This window comes from Plectropomus leopardus, chromosome 6 (assembly GCF_026936395.1).
Source record: "Plectropomus leopardus strain MGB_pleo_1.0 chromosome 6, ASM2693639v1, whole genome shotgun sequence".
Classification (NCBI taxonomy): Eukaryota; Metazoa; Chordata; class Actinopteri; order Perciformes; family Serranidae; genus Plectropomus; species Plectropomus leopardus.
In genome coordinates, this window is record NC_142181.1 from 18,553,311 (window position 1) to 18,570,932 (window position 17,622).

A 17,622-nucleotide genomic window follows, 5' to 3' on the forward strand; every position below is an offset into this window, starting at 1 on the left:
CCTTCCTACTCTTATCCCCAATGAGGCTGGCACACCCTGACCATTCCAATTAGCGCCTGCTTCCCCCAGCGAGGGCCAGAAAACAGTGGGAGAGGCAGCTCTTCCTCTCATCACCGCTGTACAAACAGCTTCCTCGTCTCTACCTCTGCATCCTGCTATGTACATTTGATTAAAATGCACGATGCCCTGCATTAAAGGCTGGGGGAGAGGCTGAGATTCAGTGCGGTACATCTGTGTAATCGAAATGGATTTAAAATGGCCCTGATGTGTGGCGGATATTGATAAAGGGAGGGATTGAGATGCACTGTAAATTTAGGAGACCAAAGAGAACTACAATAGGCCATTAAACTGCAAATCTGTGATGTATTACAACCTTGAATTGGCTAACATAATTGGTGGATTGCACATTAAGAGCAATATGGTGTACACAAACAGCCTGTGAAGACATTACAACCACAAGGCAGTGCATTTTAGGTTTGACATATGGGGATAATGTCTCGGTGGATGTTAAGTCATCATTAAAAGATGAATGTACAAAGTGAAACAGTGTCTCTGATTATATAACACTTGTATGTAATGATATCTGAGCTAATAATGCTGTGACATTTGTTTATATTTGCTTCGCTCTGGAAGTCTTTCTTCGTTCACTGATATTCTCTGTAGCATATAGACCAGGTGGATCCAAAACTTAATATTACATGCTTATAGGTCTGGATCTTCCATAAATTTTGTTCATGGCATGGGCCCTGTCTACACATATACAGATATTTTTTAAACTGATCTTTTCCTTTACGTTTTGGCCTCTTGTCCACACGCAAACAAAGTTTTAGGTCACTCAAACTGAGACTTTTTCAAAACTTTGTATTCGCATGGATGTGTAAAATGGAACTACTATATAACTACAATTTGCGCATGTCCATTGTTGCTTTGTGTAATGAGCATGCACCTGAAACCATGACAACAACTGCGGACAGCTGGTTTGTTTTTGTTTTGTTTGCACTGCTTAGTCTACTGACTATTATACTTTACACTTCAATTTAGTACTGCTGCAACATTTCACAGACAAATGAAGACGTGCGCTGCGCTGTATGTTATTGGCTCCAGTTCAGCGTCCACGGTTTTAAAGTCCACCAGAAATAAGGGCTTTGGACCAGGACCGGTCAACCCAATGAATGATGGAACAATTTCACAAGTGAGATGAGATGACAATGAGAAGAGAAAGGTAAACCTGTGTATGTTCAGAGCATCACTCGTATGTTTGAGTGAGATCCTCTGTCCTGATACTGAAATAGTCTTAACGTTGATGTGTTTTGTAAATGGTGATGTTACCCTGGCCGCTTTACTAACTTTGAGGTGAGGGCAGGTGTGCATCAACTAAGGCAAGTAAGTGTTCAGAGTCGTTTTTGAATTCTAGCGTCTACAGAGATATTTTGTAAATTATGTGTAAAGAATTATTTTTAAAACAGAGTGGGACAGTATTCGTTTTAAAAAAACTGTCCCTATGCATGAAGACAGGGTATCGGAATATAGGAGAAAATTTTCTTCTATGGGCCAAATAGTTAAAATCAATGATTTTTTGCTGTAGACCCATCGTCTCAGCATATGATACAAAGAATCTTGACGACATGCGGAATCGCATTGAAAATAGCCTGAGCAAAAACACCTCACAAAGTTTTGCATGCTTCAGCAGGTCTGACAATCTAAATCTCGGTATAGCAGCTCCTCTGTTTCAGGTATACTCACTATGTACACTAACGTGAGCTGCTTTCATTATTTCAGGCCTGTTTTACAAAATTAATATTGAGTCTTTTACACTTTTTTGGTTTTGTTGACGTTCTCTAACACAATACAGTCACGTCTTGGGTGCCTGGTGATATTTTAGATTCAAACAATTGAAACATAAATTAGTAAAAGATAATTACAGACAGCATAATTTGTCATACAATATTTTTTTCCAATGAACTCGTTTTCAGAAGAACTTTTCTGATCAGTTGGCACGGTGAATGCTGTCTTTATCTTTGAATGCATTAAATGTCTACAAATCTAAAGAGGTCACTTGTATGCATTTGTTGTACATATAAGCCCCACAGTTACATGTCCTCCAGACCTAATTAACGCTAATAAAAAGGCAGCATATTATCTATGTGCATGTTTAAATGAGTTAATCACTTTCTTGCTCTGCCGTCATCAGCCTTTATTCTCTCTAGTTATTAGCTAATTAGTCACAAGTCCTAATTGCCGCGGGCTCAGACTTATCCAAGTGACCTGCTGTGCGCAAAACACAACATTTTTTCATGCTGTGTTCAAACTATTCTTAACCTGTTTCACCACCCGGCTTGTGTGAAGCAGGAGGGGGTGATCAGTGTGCGTTTGTGTGGGTTTTTTTACTTTCTCTTAACTTCAAACAGAGAGAGGAATTCATTCATTAATTGCCTTTGCTGAAATTCTGCTTCCTAATGAAGCCCTAGAGAAAATTTATTTTTTTTCTTTGCACCCAGACATGTTGTACTTGTTAGGTCTTGTTGTATTTGTTAGCAGTAATTTCTTTTTATTTACCAGATGTTTAAAAAATGAGACAAGAACAATTCTATTTGAATTACTTTAAAAAGGCTGAGGTAAGATACATTTCACATCATATTATGTGTATAATCATGTTGAAATGTTACCTTCTGAATTTTTATTAACCAATCATTAGTTTCCTCTGTTGCCATTATATTATTATTGCTATTTGTTATAATATATGTATATTTATACTGCTTCATATTGATGGTTAAATATTAATTTATATATAACAGTATATGTTATAGGTCCAATGTGTATGATTAAGGGGGATTTGGTGGTAGAAATGGAATATAATACAATTGGTATGTTTTCTTTTAGTGTATAAACACCTGAAAAACACATATGCAAACTGTGTAATTATTCTTATATATTATTTTATGATTATACTATGTCACATATATACTTATATTGGCCTGTATACATATAGTATATGTACATATCTATATGTATCTATAAATCTACTAATCCTTTATATTTGCACTGAGTAACATTAACGTCCAGATTTTTAATACCATTTAATGTATAAAAATATGTAGATATATCAATATTTTTACAGTAAAAATACTATACTCATGGACAGAAGTGACATTTTTAACTAGTTTCTATTTTTTTTAGTTCCTTATTTATCACTCAATCACTGACCCCTTTATACATACTGTAAATAATACAGTACGATTTTCTTTACTGGACTCAGAGATCAGGAATTCAATCTAACAGCTGCTGAAGTTTTTCTTGTTACAGTCAGATGCGTTTTTTTATGAGTGACACTTCTGGACAATTGGGCGAGGGAGCTTATCCTTGAGGGGCATTACTGGGGAGTGAGATAAAACTCATAAAGTTTGGTCTCATAAACAAGCGCTCATTTACGAATAGGTGGCACTCATCATATTTATGAATGCCATTTATTACATTTTATGTGCTGAATCTGACATAGAAAACTCAGATAAGCCTATCTCATAAAAATATATATGAGAGTGTTATGCTGACAGTACCAAAGTTCAAGCATTAGGGCCAATTTTTCTGTCTAGCATGGTTGGCTTAATGTAAAAAAGCTACTGAGGCAGCATGAGATTAACTATCTTCATTCAAGTACCTTAAAATACAAAGCTGCAACTTCAGTCATTCGTAAACAGTAGCGTGGTGATTTGAGGCTGTTTTGAAGTCATTCAAATATGCAGAGCAGGGTGCGTTTAATGTTGAGCTACAAACAATGTTTAGATGAGAGCAGCGAATGATTTAAGGGGGGGGTGCAGTGACGGTAAGTCGCTCTTTTGCTTTGCATTTCCTCTGAAGGAACGTTAACAAGGAGGATGCCATTATAAATGTAATAAGGAAGGTGGCAAACGGTGCTAATGAGCTGTCTGGGAAACAACAACTGCCTACAGCAACACCTGCAATTACAACAGTTAACCGGATAAATGTCATCCCTGTATATTTCAGAGGCATTTTTGTGTCTAAGTGACTTTTGTGTTTCAGTGGGTGAGTTTGAGATACAGAAGAGTAATGCCTTGGAAGACCCTGTTTGGATATGGGTTAGGAAATAAGTAAAAAAAGGTTAATCCATTTTTCTTACAAGGGTAACGTAGTGTACTCACTGTGTCTGTGTGTATGTGTGTGTGTGTGTGTGTGTGTGTGTGTGTGTGTGTGTGAGCGAGAGAGAGATCATGTACGTGTGTACTTACTGGGGTGCCAGCGAAGGGTGCGTGGTCACAGTTCTCTTGCCAGGAGCGGTTGAGGCTTAGCACAAAATCCTGGAAGAAGGGATGAGTATTGTTGAAGACTGAGAAACCCACGATGTTGACTCGTTGGTCAACCACGTCGTCCAGTCGGAGTAAAGAGAATTCCTGCAAGGCAAAGTGACAGAGAGAGGCAGAGCAGAGAGGATTATTTGGTGAATTAGGCACATGCTCATAGACCCCAGGTGGTGCTTAAGCACCTGCCCTTTTGACCTCTGACTGGATAAATGCCTTTTTATATGAAACCCCTAAAAACCTGGAGCAACATCACCTCTCTTGTGTTGCTTTAAGATGCCTTTCACAATTATTTAAAACTTGTAACCCAAGCAAATTGGTGCAATTTCTTTCAAAAACATGGGAAAAAAAGCTAATGAGCAACACTTTTAAAAAATATATATATTATTATGATTTTCATTTTTTAAATTAATTTTCAGGTCATCTTGTATTTTTTACTACTATACTGATAATTTTTGGGTCATTTCTTCTTATGTTGCTCATTGCTGTCTACCCATGTTTTTGGTTACAAATGTTAAAATCTTATTTTGAAGATAATTAAGAATAATAATGAGACTATTTATAAAAAAAAAAAAAGAAAGAGGAGAAGAAAAAAATAAGGAGGAGAGGAGAAGAAACTTGGAAAAGGAGAGCAACGGAAAGGGATGCAAAATAAAGTGAGGAGAGGAAAATGCACTTGATTGTTGCAGCTAAACGTACGCCTACTTTGTAGTTTTGGGGAAGGGGTTTGTTTGTTTTGTTTTTGTTTAGAGGACAGAGTTTTTTGATTTTGTGTAAAGATTTGTTGATTTTGACTGGTTATTTTTGTAGATCACTAAAGTGTGATGTGGCATTGATTTCTTTGTTGCTGCCTGTTATAATTTATTGCTAAATGTAGAAATTGAATGTGAATGTGCAGCAGCTGCCAGGTGCATATAGATGTTGAGACCCCTCATATGTAAGTTAGACAGACATTTCCCCTGCTCATAAATGTGCGCATGACACGCAGCTGGATTACGTCAGCTGAGAACACGGCCGGACAGGACTGATCGTGGATTTATTGCGGACGGCCAGATGGCACATGCTGCATGTGCATAAAATGTGGCACGATGGTGTCAGATTAAAATGCTACCGGTATCAATGTGATATAAAGAACGTGAGGGTGTCTGTGGGGTGTTAACCCAGACTTTGAGTCCGGTGTTCACTTCCACTTTGAATGCAATGTTTTTTTCTACACCTACCCATGTGCCTCTTTCCCCTAATCCTAACTATCTGTGACGTTGTTGTCTAAACCTAACAATCCCTGCCAGCATGTGCATTTGTTGACATCCCACTGTTGGTTGCCAAGTGCTGTTATTGCCTAAACATAGCCACATGCACCGTCATCCCACGATGTGAATTTGTTGACATCACAGTAGCAGCATCCTGGAGCGTAAACACACAGCAGGATTCCAAAAATGTTGTTGTTGTTGTTGTTAAGACGGAGTCACACAGAAGTCCACTGACAAAGCTGCAATATGGGAAAACTTGTATGAGAAAGTGTTGTATATATTTAACCATTTCTGTTGCTGGTAGACACATATAAACCGCCCAGCAGGGTGCACTTTACAAGAGCACAATATAAAATTTCTCACACGTGCCTAAATAATATTTATGTGACGGGTGCCCTTTTACTTGAGTAGCTACAGTGAAAAATGCACTAACGTTTCATGAACCTGATTTAGATGGGAGTTGTCATATTATGCCATAATCTGCCATAATCTACTTTAAATAACACCAAATTATACATCGAATCACTGTCAAGGTAAAAAAAAACTGTATGTTAATCAAGTATGTTTACATCTGATTTAATCAGCTTCACTTAGTTTTCATCAACTCACATAATTCCGGCTGATTGATATGAGAAAGCTGCAATTTGTTAATTCCCACCATTTAGCTATGCATCACTGCACAAAGTCATGCATTTGGCACCGTCCATATGCTATTCCTGACATACAGGTCATTGTATGAATACTGGATTGCAATGTTAAGGGACTAGAATTACAGAGAGACGGATAGAGAGAGCCTGAGACAGACTGGAGACAGGAACTGTGGGAAAAAACGAGGACACTGAGACCGATAGATAATTGAGAAAGTGAGATAGAAATCCATGGCATATTAAAATGCTCCAGGTTAGGAGCAGAAGAAAATGCAGGCATTTGTTATTTGGCTCTTTTTGCTCCGGGGAGAAGCAGGTTTTTCCGCCTGGGGAACAGCGGACAGGGGACAGGCGGAGATAGAGATTGAGGAAGAGTAGGAAGACGGGTGGTGGGAGTGGGCATGGACGTTTCCTGAAGGTTAATAGAGGTGTCAGAACCTGGTACCCCCTCAGGTGGCAGCGTTAGCCTAGCAGCCTGTTTTGCCAATCCGGCTTATGACAGCTAGACCAAACCCAGTCAGTCTGTCTGTCTGTCAGCAAGGCCAGCAACGCTGAAGATAACAGGGGTTGGAGGGGATGGTGAGGTAGAAAATAAAAAAGTGTGGTGTGGAAAGAGGTGGCAGGTGACGCACCGGTGTTGTTGGAGATGGAGACAGAGCAGAGAGCAGGGAGAGAACAAATGGGAACCACGCACACGTGCACGTATATCAGTTACAATTGTCAACAGGTAGGAAAGAGAACCAGAAGAGAAGTTAGAGGCGTGTATGAACTAGAGTTACTACCACAGGGTTGTGTGCTTCCGTTAAGCAGTCAAGTTGCGCTTACAGTTTGCTTCACACTCATTATATCCTATTAGACTTTTGTGTGGAATTTTAATATATTAAATCTTGAGTTAAGGCCAAATACATGTTTTATAAGGTCACAGTGACCTTGACCTTTTTCCTTCAACCCCTAAATTCTAATCATTTCATTCTTGAGTCCAAGTGGATGTTTGTGCCAAATTTGAGGAAACTCCCTCCTGGCCTCTTTTAGAAATTGCATTCACAAGAATGAGTGACCTTTGAACTCCTAATTCGAATCGGCTTATTGTCCAAGTGAATATTTGTGTCAGATTTGAAGAAAATTCCTCAAGGTCTTCTTGAGATATCGCGTTCACAAGAATGAGACAAACGCAGGGTCAGAGTGACCTTGACCTTTGATCCATGACCACCATATTCTAATCAGGCCAACCTGGAGTTGAAGTGCCAAATTTGAAGAAATTCCCTTGAAGTGCTTTAAAGATATTGTGATCACAAGAACACAGAGAGACACAAAGGAGGTAACAGTGACCTTGACCTTTGACCATCAAATTCTAATCAGTTTATCCTTGAATCAAAATGGACCTTTTTTTCTTATTTGAAGAAATGGTGTGGTGTTTTTTGAAATATCACTTTCAAAAGAATGGGACGGACAACCCGAAAACATAATGTGTCAGACTATGGCTACATGCATAATAAAAGAAACCAAAACTAGTAGGAAAACAATTATTTTTCAATTGAAAACATTCATCAAAAGCGCCTACTAACTACTCATTTAGACCTCATGCTATGTAGAAACCCACCACGTGTGTGGTATTTGCTTTAAAGATGGCCCAAAATCTTACTTTTGAAAAACAACCAAAAAAACATATTTCACTCAGCCAAAGGCAAATCTTAACAGTCTCCTGGAGATATCAAAGCTTACAAAGTCTACTGCACAGCTACGCCCAAACAGAAAAATGAAAAAGAGAAAAATGGCCTTTTTCATCTGTAAGAGGAAAATGGATGAGAGGGGATTAGGCAAATCAGATAATGGACGCTCAGACAAAAAGAGGGAATAGGTCAGTGAATTAAATAACTGATAAGCAGGTAGGTGGAAAAAGCTCTCAGACCAAGAGGAGCATGAGTCACTCCACTGTGAAGACACCAGTGGGTGACTGCACTGATACAGACTCGGAGCAGAGCAGGGCAGGAGGAAGCAGTGGATATTGACTGTGAGTGGGAGGCCTATTATCCCCAGACTGTGCCAACCTTTCAGGAACCGGAAATCCCAAATGTTTAGCTTTGCCAGTGAGCAGCAGAGCACCTCTGCTGCATGTTTAAAAGCAAATAATTCTGGTAAACTCTGCTAATATATTCCAGGTAAGTGTGGAGATGGTCAACACAAGCTAAGAGGATATCAGGAAAGAGGTGAGTGGGAGAGTTGGGGCGCTGCAAAGCGAGGATAGAGATATGTGTGAGATTTGTGAATAATACCTGTCCTGGGCAGCAAGATCTCTCCAGCAGAAAGGAACTGTGGGTCTATCTGCAAGTGGTGTGCATTTATAAGCAACACAAACTAGAGACCATCTTGTGATGGGATTGCAAAATGAAGCAATGCTCTCTTCCATACTTTCTACCCTGCTATTTCCAGCACCGTTGCTCAGACTAAACCAACTTTAACCTCAGCCTTCATTTTGATCTAAACTCCACATCTGTAAAGTGTTTGCATCTTGCACGGTTTGACACCATCACAGTGACTAAATCCATCCACAGACAGACAGAGAGATGTAGACACAACAAAACAACAGCAAAACACTCGCTTCCAAAAGGTGTCACCTTTCTCCTGCAGCATAACCCCACCGTGTGCTTGGGTTGAAATCACGGTAGCGGCACCCCAGAACGTCAATAGCAGACGCAGGAGGATACCTAGATCGTAATATGTAGACGCTGAAGTCCACTGCAAAGTGGCAATACGTGACAACTTGGCATGAGAACATGTTGAACCTACATAACTAAGTTATGAAACATCATTTATAGTGTGCCAATGCAAAGGATATCATATGAACTGTTGTATGAGGATACATTGAACACACACGCACGAACAGACTCACAAATTCAAAACAATACCAGCCACAATGTTGCAGCTGGTAAAAATCTATATTTGTGCTTTAGGACTCTGCATCTTCCAGACAAAGACTTCTCCTCCTATAACAAACTCCTTTGATTCACCTCCCACTGCCTGTAAAGAGGATGAGAGGAGATGAACATCTCATTAGTCACCATTACCACCTCAACTCCACCCACTGATGATGTTCTTCTCCTACTAAAGGTGCAGTCACAATGGATTGCCGTGCCAATTCACTGTCAGAGGGAAAAACAGTGAGATGTATTTGCCTTCAGTCTTGAATTGCCTTCATTTCTTTCACTTTGTGCTGATTGAGCTACGAAATGCAAAATCACAATCTTCAGCCACTTTAAGAGAGTCAGAGTAACTTTGACCTCTCATTCAAGAATTATAGATACTGGTTAAATAACAGTGCGATACAGTTGGGTGTAGTGTACACCAAGACTGCTATTGGTAGTGTGCTAGGCATGCTTTCAATCATACCCATGGATGCTGTTCTGCCTGCTTATCACCTCACTACGCTAGTAAATTCTCTGTCAAAATCTGGTCTGGATTGTTATTCATCCTGCTCAAATACTGCACTCTGATTGGACTGCGCAGCACCAGGACTGCAAATTTGCCTGAATCTGCAGATGGGTTTGCACTTGCACCCAATGTCACTAAAACACACCCCAAGTGTGATAAACCACAAAACAAACAAAAAGACATCTTATAAAAAATGTTTGTGAATGCAAAGAGAGTGCAAAGAGAACAGCTTACATAATTTGTGATTTGAGGCTGAAAAAGTACTGTAAAACAAATCTGAACAGCATATGTACTGCCTGATTAGCAGATGAAGCACTGAATTCTGAGGGGCTGCTAGCTGCTCTTGAACTTCATGAGACTATTCTGTTTATGACTAGAATAATGGTGTGATGGTCTTGTTATAGAAGAGGCCATCTGTTCTTTGAAACTATTCTACTAAATTTGAAAAACACAAATCTGTGAAATTGACAACCTGGCACACTGGATTTTGTGCTTTAGTTTTGAATAAATACAATACAAATAAGAGAAAGTCTCGAAGAAGAGGAGTGCTGCAAGAGGAATAACATGTTCCCAAGCAAAGCTTGAGGAACACTTTGTCCCTATTTTAATTCTAACCATCTTTGTGATCACATCAGGAGGAAATTAAGCAATAAGCCGAGAGACGCTGTGGTATACAGTGATTTCAGAACAGCTAAAGGGGGTTGTTAGGCACGATGCCTCGGTGATGGGATGTTTTGTCAGGTGTTTTTGACGAATGGACCACATAGGCTATCTGAAGGTCCTGCCTTCATTTCTTGACTTATCAATGGAGGACTGAAACCAACAAAATAAAAAATAAATAAATAAATAAATGCCTCTATAAATAAATGAAAATGCCAAAAATACCCATTTTTATTTAATTTCCCATTTAATTTTCTACTTAATTAATCAATTTATTCATTTTCCCATTCAATTTTCCATTTAATTTATCAATTTATCCATTTTCATATTTATTTGCTTATTTATTTATTTATTATTTTCCACTTTGCATATATATTCCCCTATTTATTTAATTTCCCATTTGGTTTCCCATTTTACATATTTATTCATTCACTTTTAAATGTATTTATCTGTGCAATTATTTATGCATTTATATATTATTTTCCCTATTTGCCTCCCCATCCATTTATTTCCTCATACATATTTACCTCTTTTTCCTTGTCCACCTGCATTTCCACAGGCATTTACACAAATGAGGGGGGCTGGCCTATGTGCCATGGGAGTGTCAACTTTTCACCTATTGGTTAATCAACAGCAATTTTGGCATTTTCATTTATTTATGTACACACTTATTTATTTATTTTAGATTTGTCAGTTTCAGTCCACCAAAGTTATCCAACTCTTTGATTTCTCTCAATAATTTCTGCATGTCTTCTCTATCCTGTCCATCTCTTTCAAACATTTATCCACACTTAGCCCAGCCAGTAAATCAAAATTCACAACTAAACTGAACATTTTGAAACAGTCAGCCCCTTAAAACCTGAGCTAATTGGCTTAATTTTTTCAAAAACATGGGAAGAAGGCAATGAAAAACTGAAATTTACCTAAAAATTAGCATGAGATTTGCTAAAAAAAAAGCACTAAAAGTATTTTTTAGCACCTAAAAAATGCCAAAAAGAAAATTCAAAGATAAACACGAAAAATAACCTTTTTCATCATAACTGTTTTTTTAAATCATTTTAATTAATTAATAAATTAATTTTAAAATATCATCCAAAGGTTTAAATACTTGTGAAAGGTATCTGAATGCAGCACAAGAAGAGTGATGTTGATCCAGGTTTCAAAGGCTCACCATCACCATTAAGAAAACACAAATTTTTACAAGAAAACATGATTGATGTGCGAAACTTAAAAGCTAAAAGTTAAAAGCTACCTGGCCAAATGCATTCAAAGGCCATTTAAATATGTATGTAGTCCTACAGGGCCACACTAAATTTATAAACACATATGATGCAAGGATTATAGATTTTGATAGTATGAAAAACCACAGTTATCACGGTTTCACGATTATTACAAGAAAATTACACTCACTCACAAACTCTCAAGGCACTCCTTTACAAACTCCTGCATGAGGTTTCAGCTTCTTAGCTATCCCTCAATACAAAACTTGCCCTCCAAACACTGTCTCTCTGTCAGTCTGTGGTCTTTTGAACGCTGATTGTTGGGCACCCCAACTCCGAGGAAGAGCGTTAATTTTATCAAAACACATTTGTCCTTTCAACTCGTCCAGTTTAGCATGTTTCGAGCTGTAATGACACTCAGCATCGCCACCAACTAGGCAAAGTGTCTTGCCTTTTACTTCGACATATGAATAATCCTTTGTCCATTTCTCCTGGAAAACATGGCATTCAGCATTCACCTTCCTTTTCTTGGCACTCACCATGATGTTATCACCTGTCAATAAATCTCTAATGTTGACGTGTGATCGGGAACCTTAGACAGGGGATCAGCAGTAGCATGTGGGCATGAGCTAAGTGGGATTTTCTATTATCACCAAAAATAAGCTCTATGACGAACAAAAGTTTATGATACGTACATTTTTTGTTTAGCATGATAACCTTCACAGAGGAACACCACTTTTGTATGTTTTAAAGCGTAAATTAAATCGCCAGAAGCATAAAGCTATTGTTAGGCTATACATGAAGTACATCGTGGTCGCATGACTTAAACGTCACCACTACAAAAAACTGTAAAAACACGTTAAAACACAATCGAAAAATATTATAAACACATAAATCTACAAGTGTGTGTGCGACTCTGTAAAGCTGTAGATGCAAACAAGTGGGTTTAATGAGTTTCTGTGTCCAGTACGATGACGTCTGACGTCCCCGAAAAACACTGTAGTCCAATTTAATCTTAAAAATCGTGTTTAAGCGGAAGTATTTCATGTTACAGAACAAATCTTCTAAATATCTTTAGCCTGTGTGAACCACAGACCTTATTTAAAGCACTTTACCAAAAACCCATTTAAAAACCCATAGACTTTAAGACAAGGGAACTGGAAGTGCAAAAAGGCTAACGGACTTCCGTGTTTTAGGACTCATTACTTCACCACTCTATATCTCTTATATTTATTTATTTTTGTTCATAACCTCAGAGGTTAGGGGAATAATTTTATTGATGGCTGTGCATGACATAAAAGACATTGTCTTTTCTCTCGTCTTGTATCTTTAGTTATCCATTGTGGGACCTCATAAGCCTTTTGGGACTGGCCATATAATTACTGGCTAAGTGTACTTTAATAGATCATTAGAGGCAGAGCTGTGCAAACGAGCCTATCATTAAGCATGCCCCTCAAGGGTGCCCGTGTGTATGCATGTGCACACACACAAACACAAAGTGAAGCGTGCGTGTGCACACCCACACGCAAGCAAATGAAATCCCCATAATTGAGCAACATGCACACAAACTCACTACAGACCAAGGTCACCAAAATATCCTTAGGCTATGTCTGAAGAAAACTAATGTGCTGTATTCGTAGGCTCTCAGGGCACAGACAGTGACACACATTCAAATTCAAACACACACATGCGGTCGGACACAAACACAGACTAAATCCCTCCACATGAGAGATTATGCTCTCTTGCATACTAAATAGGTTGTGTAAAATGGACGATTCTTAGCAGAGGACAGTTGGTTCCACGCTGTTGGGGAACGAAACAGCAGAGTTGGAGGGTAGAAGAGAGCAGCGGAGAAACCAACTGTCCAACCAACTGGGGTGAAAAGGGTGGAGGAGCAGAATGATGATGAGGAGAACGGACAGAGAGAGAGAAGGAGAGAGAGCGAGCTAAAAGTTGAATCAATGGGGAGAGGGGAAGGTGAGAGATTAGTTGGCACAACTGAGAGCTTAAAAAGCAGTGGGGGAGAAGGAAAGAGCGACAGAGCGAAGATGAGAGGGGGCGGGAGGCTGGGAGATCGTGAGGGAGTGACAGCCTGGCCTAAGGGCCCCCGACGCTGGCTGTCACCTGGAGATCAATCAGCAGCCGGGTCCCGGGCCAACCAACCAAAACCTGCTGCTTCACCTCCTCAATTCTTGCCCCTCTCCCTCTGAAAATCTGGAAATCTCTGTCTCATCTATTCTTTATTTCTGTCTCCTTTGTTATTCTCTGAATGTCTCTTTTATCATTTTTATGGATTTTTATATCCTTTCAGTGATTTCTCTTACTTTTCAAATAATGGAGCATGAACACATGCACACTCACCGACAGAAATGTCCGCATGTGTGACCACTCTGTTTGTTATATGTAGTCAGCATGAGTGGTGAATAATGAGCTCCCAGGAGGACTGATGCTGTAGATAGCGGGATGTCATGAACCGTACTCCACCGCACCCCTACACGTGCCTTACCCATCCACACACAGGCACGGGCATATTTCTTTGCAGTAGTGTAAGCCTTAAATCCACCATCCTAAACAGGATATCCAAAATGAAGCAAAACCCTCTTTAGATCAACAAGCCTCTTTCAGCGCTCCTCTTTGTGCATAGATCTCATCTCCCTAAATAGGATAGAAATGCTGAGATTATAGCGATTCTCTAGGCGCCAAGGACATCCACTGAATCAGGCTGCATCTCTGCTGCATGCGTGATACGACATCCCATAACTGAAACACTGATACCTCAACCAAAGATGTGCTGTCGATAGATGGGACTTTCAAATTCAAGTTCGGGGTATATGGGGTTTTGTAATATGTGTGCATGCTGTGCGGGGAATGCTGCTCCATACTGTCACTTTTTTCACATTGTGAATATAAAAACTCAGTATTTCAATGAGTTTGAGTCATTTGAACAGTTTGTCTGTGCGAAGAACTTTGGTGCTGTGGCATTAAAATTAATGGAGTCTGCTGAATTTGAAAACTACCAGTCAATGGTGGAACACTGCAATAATGTCAAATGAGTCAGAACAATGAATAAGGTTGCAAGTACTTGTGGAGATATATATATATTTTTTTTAAACTGAAGGGTTTTTAAGGACTGTCGCACAAGTAAATGTTTTGTGTTTCACTTCTACTGAAAATATCTGACTCTTAAGGTCTTTACACACTGGGGACTTTTATATTCTGCAGTTATTTTGCATGTCTATTTAGTTTTTCAAACTGGTCATAGTCATGAGTACTTTGGCACAGGATGTGAATATTATGTAGCAAAAAAGTGACATCATTTTTTTTTGCAGCTAGGCCTGTTTATATAAGCTTTCACACCGCAAAAAAGGCAACAATCATATAGTGCTTGTTCATGAGGATTAGAAATAAAGTGTTCCTTATTTTCAACCAAGGTAAGGTAACCAAGACAACTTTATTTCAACCTTGACAAAGGCATTTCTTCCAATTCTAACCTTCAAAATAAAAGTCTGGCATATACTGTAGGCCTTGTAACTGTTTACCAAGGGGAACTCAGATTCATTCTTAGTATTTTGCAGAGAAACTAAAAAAAAAGCTACATAACAACTTAACTCAGAAAGATGCATCAGATTCATTTGCATCAAAACAAATTATTGAATTGCAACTGTCAATTTCAGTTAAGCTGAGGGCTAGAAAATGAAACAATGAGCTGAAAGATTCTAAAACGCTTTGTAAGTTTGAGGGCATCTGCAAAGTCCATTGATAATTCTTTGTGGGTTTCTCACCAAGAATGACCCCTTTCATATTACAGTCGTAATGTAGTCATCTAATTGGGGCATCTTTAAAGACATAGTCATGTGACATTTCCTTTGGTTGCTGCATCCTAAATGGTAAAGACATTATCTCCTGTTTAGAAAAATGTGCCCCAGATAAAGACAGAACCATGAGTGGTGATAATCATAATTGACAATTTGAACAAGAGAAAAAAAAACTCCTTATCTTGCATGGCAGCCCTGTGAGAGAACAGACAGACTCCAGTAGCCTATGATTGAGTAACATTTCAGTAAATTGCATATTGATTTTCCTAATGATAAAGTGCTAATTAATGGCGTCCCTCCTGTTATTCTGGGGGCAGGGTGAAACCTTTAGGCCTCAGTCTGGGCTTTGCTCTGTAATGAAATCCATTTCCAGTGGCACACTGATTATTCTCTAATAGCTGGAATGTTCATGCAGTGTTTTTGGCAATAAGTCATTTCATGCTTGTATCAATTGCCACGTAAATTCAGGCTGAGCTCTAAAGCCTCCTGCAGCCTCTTAATTACGATGTTCTCAGAGAGCGTGGGTTGCAAGGAGAGGAGAGAGGGAGCATAACCAAATGTCATGCCTGTGGACTTCTTATGAACCTGGGATGTAATAGCAAAATTGGATAGATGATTCACTAAATTTTGTTCTAGAAGTTCACACAATAGTCTGCTGCAGCCAGACCTGGAAACTGTGACTGCAGCTCCTCCACTCTCTGGACACTTTACTGCAGTGTATATGCATGGACTGTATCCAAGTGATCCTTCATGTGCAGGTCACTAACCTGTCACTTACATCAGTCCAAGTGGACAGCTAGTTACATTCACCCTGAGATGACCATGAATATATCTTAGTGCAACGTGCTGGGGTTGATGCATTAGCTTTGTTTAAAAGCATTTAATAGCTGCATACATCAAAACAATCTGGCAGCATTCCTGCAGTGTTGGAAACAAATGACCAATTTATTCCATTATTCATAGAATTACGTCTGACCTGCAACAGTAACAGCCTATTTGTGAGGCAGAGACCTTATGCCCAGAATAATTCTGAGGCTGGTGGAGGCCAAAAACACCATAAATATTGCAAAGACTAGCATATGTTTGGAATCTGAAACAGTCTCTTTTCCAGTAAACTATTCATTCAAATCCAAGCAGAGTTTGATGGAGAAACCTAACAGCTGAAAGCACAAAAAGCAAATGAAATTTAGAAAAAAAGGAAGCCTACAAAGTCAAAGATTGCTCATTTATGAATTCTTCTTTTAACTGAAAAGCTTTGCTTCCATAGTGCAGATTTTTTTGTTAGAGAACTGACAACGGTTCCTGGACTTTGAAGGCTGCGGAGTCAGCGGTGGGGTGGAGGAGTGAGTGGCTGAAATAACTGAAACAGGAAAAAAAAAAAAAAAAACACAGAGGGAGAGGCAGCAGATAATGGAGATGAGACTCCATCTAAACTCTGCTCATCCTGGTGAGGCCCTGAGTGTTTTACATCGATCACCTGAGTATTTCTCATCAAGACCGAATAACCCCTCAGCTTTGAGACCAGATGTTCACTCTGTGTTAGAAAGGCCGGGAAATAATACACTATATACAGGAAATGTCTAGATGGCTCAAATGGACATCACTGTATAAAAAGACCTATTGTGACCTCTGGGATGATCAAAGCATCATAAGATTTTACAATCACCAACCTGAGACCTGAAGCATTCAGAGGATGTATGGCTCTCATAGGTATAATCACATAATGGGGCTTTTCAGCAGTTTTCAGAGCAGAAGTGCTCACCATCCAATCCCCTAAAATGTTATTCTGACAGAAATTTCCAAATGGCAAAAGTTTTTGGTACCAAATCACAGTATGGACTTTTCTAAGTTGTTTCTCAAGGTCTTGGTGTCTTGATGTGGTATTTTGGAGATATTTTTGACCGTTTTATCAATTCTTGAATGAGAAAAAAACCTTAAGCATTATGCTTTAGCACTAAATCTGTGTAACAAACAGTGTTGGCCCAAATTTTGTTGCAACAACTTATAAAATATAACTGAACATGGGAATGGCAATCATATACTTCCTTCATAATGTTCTATACTCTTAACTTTTAAAGTGTGATGTAATATGCCTAACCAAGACGCATTATATACAGATACAGATTTATGACTAGAAAAACCTGACACTCAGACCTAAGCCACATCTCAAATTTTTGACTATTTTATCTTTTTTGAGTAGTAAAAATAGCATAATATAGCTACAAACCTACCTCTACCATAATATTCTAAACCCTTATTAACTCTGAGATTTCAGAGTTTGAATAGGC

At 38.9% G+C, this 17,622-nt stretch overlaps 1 protein-coding gene across 5 annotated transcripts in view; it reads right to left on the minus strand.

The window, feature by feature from the left end:
• Positions 1 to 17,622, minus strand: part of grik4 (glutamate receptor, ionotropic, kainate 4) — a 391,090-nt gene that overhangs the window by 76,476 nt on the left and 296,992 nt on the right. For all 5 annotated transcript variants that reach the window (XM_088078927.1, XM_088078926.1, XM_088078929.1 and 2 more), the window contains one exon: positions 4,245 to 4,406. In XM_088078927.1, coding sequence (XP_087935053.1) covers positions 4,245 to 4,406 — 162 coding nt within the window. The remainder of the gene's footprint in view (positions 1 to 4,244; positions 4,407 to 17,622) is intronic.